Source organism: Bidens hawaiensis, unplaced genomic scaffold (genome assembly GCF_021521415.1).
Source record: "Bidens hawaiensis isolate Kalapana, Puna unplaced genomic scaffold, B.hawaiensis_p1.1 tig00054801_1, whole genome shotgun sequence".
In the NCBI taxonomy this organism is placed as follows: Eukaryota; Viridiplantae; Streptophyta; class Magnoliopsida; order Asterales; family Asteraceae; genus Bidens; species Bidens hawaiensis.
In genome coordinates this window covers 76,390-81,915 of record NW_027499866.1, presented here as the reverse complement: position 1 = coordinate 81,915, position 5,526 = coordinate 76,390, and the positions used below count along the sequence as shown (strand labels likewise).

The 5,526-nt window shown below is 34.9% G+C and overlaps 1 protein-coding gene across 1 annotated transcript; it reads right to left on the bottom strand.

Moving 5' to 3' along the window:
- Positions 1-215: 215 nt before the first annotated feature.
- Positions 216-3,143, bottom strand: LOC143600699 (protein FAR1-RELATED SEQUENCE 5-like). The gene is made up of 7 exons (XM_077078317.1): positions 3,131-3,143; positions 2,814-3,059; positions 2,105-2,298; positions 1,540-1,802; positions 1,096-1,354; positions 442-1,011; positions 216-329 (listed from the first exon to the last, which is right to left on the bottom strand). Exons 1-7 carry the CDS (start codon positions 3,141-3,143, stop codon positions 216-218), a joined length of 1,659 nt encoding a protein of 552 aa, XP_076934432.1.
- Positions 3,144-5,526: the final 2,383 nt, after the last annotated feature.

The following is a 5,526-nucleotide window of genomic DNA, read 5'->3' as shown; positions in this document are numbered from 1 at the left end:
ACACCTTGTCTTATATATCTTTAAGCTGGACAAAGAGGGAATAAGGCAATCCGGTTTGTGTCTCATCCGGTCAGGACATTCGGTTAATAATTCAAACATGTTGCGTCTAATAACGGACTCCTCGTCATCTTCAGCCGAATATCTATTCGAGATGTCATGAACCCTGTCCGGAAGCACGTTTCTCATCCATCGAGCAGGCATGTATTTGTCAGGTATCAGTTCGACCTGGTTGTACCTGAACACGCAAAAAGCATGTCTGCACAGATATCCAACACGTGTGAACCACATACACGAGAGAGAAACAGTTGATCATGTGCATTAAAGTCGACCTACATATTTTAACCAACAAAAAATATATAACATGAAAAATAAGGTGAATGTCGATGAATGTAAGTGTTAACATGTAAACATAAGAATAAAAGAAAACATAAACAAACTTACCACATAATTGTTGACTACTTTGAATCTTTTGTTGGTATGTGCAATGTTGAATTTTTTAATGCCGTCTAATTCTAAAGAACTTGTAATATAACATTGCCTCATTCCTCTGTAAATTTCCTTTTGAACCTCAAGGAATATTTTGCGTGTATATATATTGGACGCGTGTATTTCCAAAGACAGTTTTTCGAGCATTTTTGGTGTCGTTGTACTAGTTTCAATGTCAAGCTCGAGTTGAGTTTTTCGTTGTCTATCAAGAGCAGTGCCAAAACACAATAGAAACTGGACAAGCGTGTTGGCATGACTGGTGTTGACCTTAAAAAGAGAATTGGAGCTTTCACATCTCGATGTGCTTTTCATAAGGCAACACCATTGTATTTCTCTGAAATAACAAGGGACCCATTGCTCCTTAATTGCATAAATCTCGGTAAGCCAATGATGATCACTCAAATTAAGGTCATCAATAAGCAATTTCCATTGCTCTTGATATGTAGAAGGTGTTATAAACAAGTTCCACACCAGTTTATGTATGGAAACTCGCAAATCCATATTTGCTAATAAGTCACCCAAAATCTGTTAAAAATTGTACGAGCGTTACATATGTGCATCATATATAACAAAAATAAAAAATTAAAACAATAATTAAAATAATTGTACCTTTAATGGTATCTTCATAATAATATGCCACATGCAAAGTCGGTGAATTGACTGGTCAAACACAGCACGAACAGCTTGTTTAACCGCAGCATCTTGATCGGTTAAAACGAGTTTGGGCTGTTTTTTATGTGTTTTAAGAAACTTGTCGAGTAACCACTTGTAGGACTCGATAGTTTCGTCATATATTAGACCAGCACCAAATGTCACACACTTCTTATGATGATCCACGCCAGTAAATGGTATAAATATCATGCCGTATCTGTCATATAATTACAAAAAAGGAGAAAAAAAGATGTTACACAAAATGCATACATAAAAACATGTATAAAAACACGTGAGTGGAATGTTGGTATCAAACAGGTGTGACGGTAGTACAATGTGCAGTTAAAAATGGTTAACATCATATATATATACGTGTAATGCATTTGTGTATCGATCACTTACTTGTTGGTACTGTAGGTTGCATCAAAACCTAAAACCTCCCCGAATGCATCATAGTTGCATTTTGAAACATCGTCAGCCCAAAATATATACCGGAGTTCACTTCCAACAACTTTGTACTCAAACGAGAAATTTGGCAAGTTGACCGAACGAGACGTCATTGTGTCGACAATCATTTGCACATCTCTGTCAGAAATAAAGAGGCGGACATCCTTAGTAGCATTTTGAAAATAAGTTTTAGTACCATTGACGTTGTGAGATCCTCCCTTTAACGAACATTGCAAGTTATGCGCAATGTTTGGACCAATTTTGTTTAAACTTAGTTTGTGAATGAAATTGCGTTTAGAATACCCAATTTTTCATTGTTTCTTTGTAAACTCCATAGCATTCGGTCCAATCAGCTCATGGGTATGAATATCAACAAAATCATATATCTTAGGCGGGCATTGCAACACACGGCCTTGGAACTGCTGCGACGTGAGATCAAAGCAGAGTTTGAGATAGATGAATCAAAATCTTGAAATTTCGGTTTGTCGGCTTGAGTACAAAGCATTTATCTATGTGTTACCGAACCCTTGACTCGTTTAATAGTGCTTAAACGTATTGAAAACCCAGATTTGTCAGCATACGTGTTATACATATTGACAGCATCGTTCCACGTTTCAAACTCCATGTATTTGACAGGCACAAATTCGTCGGGCACGTTAGGTTTCCAGTATGTTGTTCCATTTGGTGTATGGTAAACAATACTCGACACACGTCCTGTATAAGGTTGAATATATTATCACAAATGCATAAAGTTTATGGTAGGATCACATAACGTGCTCGTTAAGTATTTAAGTGTGTTATGTTAAATGTAATATGCATCATGTGATTGTAATAAACAGGACATACATGCGGGACATATGACTTATTGGAAGTCATAATGCATTGCGTGTACGTGGTACATACGTATAATGTAGTGTTAACGTATATGACATAAACACTCGTAACACATATGTATCACTCATGTCAAAGGCGTATATAATAAATACATTAACATTTAAGATGCGTTATGTGACTGTAACAAAAGTCGCATAGTGTTAACATTTAGATAACACGACATGTAAGAAAAAGTGTTAACAGGTATAGTATACATGTGTATTGCATAATATGGGGAAAAGGTGCTATAATACGTATATGCAATATAAAACACATACGTAATATATATCATTTACGCATTGAATATTAGGTGTTTATGCAGATCCATAAAGTCAATATGTAAGTCAATATGTTACCTCGATGTTCAACACCAACAGATTGCATATTATTCTCGGTTTGGACACAATAGCTTGAAGCACCATCGCCGGATGACACTGAATATGAAATACTTGATTGATTGACACGAGATTCTAATACAGAGTCAGTTATTTCAGCATAGTCATCACCGTTTGTTGCAGTAACAAATGTATTTGACATAGAATCGTTCAATTGAACCGATAATGCACCGTTAATTGCAACAATGCTTCCAGACGAGTCGATTTCTGATTAAACGAAAGCAAAACACGATTATAATTGAATCTAAAGTAGTAAAACGAATTTAACCTAACAATACCTTCGATCAACATGTTAGGAATAATGGGATGAACAGCGTGCGTGATCAATGGAGTTCGATTTCAATTAGATTCGGACGATTCAATTAATTGATATGGGTATCGGTGGATTGGGATTGAACATCATGACATGGAAGGAGATATTGATGGAAGGAGATATACTGATAAGGGAAGGAATCGTGATAAGGGAAACAAGATTTGGGGAAAAATATAGTTTGAGTTGTTTTACATGTTTACCCCCATAACTTCGTAGTTCTGTAGTTCTCTCCATAAAATGGAGTTCTCTCATGATCCTCTCCCTATATATATATATATATATATATATATATATATATATATATATATAATGAGATAAAAAAAAATCAAAATACCATAATGACATCAATCAAATATACATGAAAATGCGAGTAATGTAATCAAAACTTTCATTTATCCCTGACACGTAGTCAGTCTACAAGTAAGCGCGGGTAGCCATCCACACTAACCCACTTGAGCTTGTGTTCGTGTTTGCTTTTACGTAATCAACAACCAATCAACCAATCATGTATGCAAGTAGTCAAGTAACAAGTATATGATAAGCATTGATGAAATCAATCAAGATGATATAAGTATTGATCGTGTTTGCCATACAAATATATAAATAAATAATGGAGCTAAACCAGGTACAATTCTACACCCCAACATGTTTGAAAAGTAAAACGAGGACTATGACTTACTCACCTTTTAAAGCTACCACGAGTTAAGCGAGTGAAAAAGAACTTCTAGACGATCAACTACACGAGAGAAAATAATAACAACCCTAAAAATTAATAAATATGACTTATAAGCAGAGAATGAAAAGAAAATAAATAAAAATCCAAGTTCTAGGTGATCAGGTGTTAAATCGGAAGCTTAACGAGTAAATAAACGAACTTGCGGTTTTATTCGAAATAATAATTAAAAATTCAGTTTTTAGTATATAACTTATGGAAAAATAGTATTTAATGAGCTTTGGTTAGTTCGGTTCGATTATAATACAAGAATCGAACAATATGGAAAACTAAAGTAAGTTAAGCGAGTGTTCGGGTTTTATCGGAATAGAACCCAGAAAGATAACATTCGTCAAAATTCGTATTCTTATTTGAATTCTTTTACTAAATTGCGTTGTAATTCCGATATTCATTTATTAATAAAATGGTGTATTTTTTGAGTAATTATGGTGTTTGTGTTAAGGTATTGTTACTTACTTATTCGCAAGTCATATTTCATGTGTTTTGAGCTTAATATTCCTTTTAATCCAAGTCCAAGGACTATTTGGGTCCATTCTCAAAAAATCTGAAATTCTAAACGCGTCATGCATCGAGAATGACAAAAAATTTGCACATCACGTAGCGCAACGATTCTAGGGTTCGTCCGAGAAATAATTTGGTCACGCTACGCGAACAGTGCCTCCCTAACCCGTCAAGATACACGACACCGACCTAGAATCGTCAAAACGAGTTTGCCTCCAGCTTGCGTCGAGCTTGACTGATTTCTCGTTTATTAACACGATTAGGACATTATAACATGTACCTAGACCACATTCCAACTTGTGTACATGATTCTTTGTCATCAATTTTGTCAGTCTTCAATTTCATGATTTTAGCCCAAGAGACTAGCCTTATGAGTAGCTTTATAGAACCCAGAAAGATAACATTCGTCAAAATTCGTATCTGTATTTGAATTCTTTTACTAAATCGCTTTGTAATTCCGATATTCATTTATTAATATAATGGTGTGTTTATTGAGTAATTATGGTATTTATGTTAAGGTATTGTTACTTATTCGCAAGTCATATTTCATGTGTTTTGAGCTTAATATTCCTTTTAATCCAAGTCCAATGACCATTTGGGTCAATTCTACAAAATTCTGAAATTCTAAACGCATCATGCATCGAGAATGACACAAAATCTGCCCATCACGTAGCGCAACGATTCTAGGGTTTGTCCGAGAAACAATTGGGTCACGCTACGCGAACAGTGCCTCCCTAAGCCGTTGAGGTACGTGACACCGACCTAGAATCGTCAAAACGAGTTTGCTTCCGGCTTGTGTCGAGATTGACCGATTTCTCGTTTATTGACACAATTAGGACGTTATAACATGTTCCTAGACCACATCCAACTTGTGTACATGATTCTTTGTCATCACTTTTGTCATAGACTTCAATTTCATGATTTTAGCCCAAGAGACTAGCCTTATCTGTAGCTTTGCAATTAACTCCATTCAACCTTGTTATTAACGAAATTGTGGTCATAACAGATTCAAGTACCTCTGCTTATAAACATATTTAACCTTGCTTTATTTAATGATATTAATCGTTACTAATATATATATATATATATATATATATATATATATATATATATAAATTATAACACTC

What these genes read in the sequence shown, in the direction of transcription:
- LOC143600699 (XM_077078317.1), bottom strand. An exon ending in GCAACCTACAGTACCAACAA is followed by an intron (nt 1,355 to 1,539) that starts GTAAGTGATCGA and finishes ATTATATGACAG; the next exon opens with ATACGGCATGATATTTATAC. An exon ending in AAGTAGTCAACAATTATGTG is followed by an intron (nt 330 to 441) that starts GTAAGTTTGTTT and finishes TAAAATATGTAG; the next exon opens with GTCGACTTTAATGCACATGA.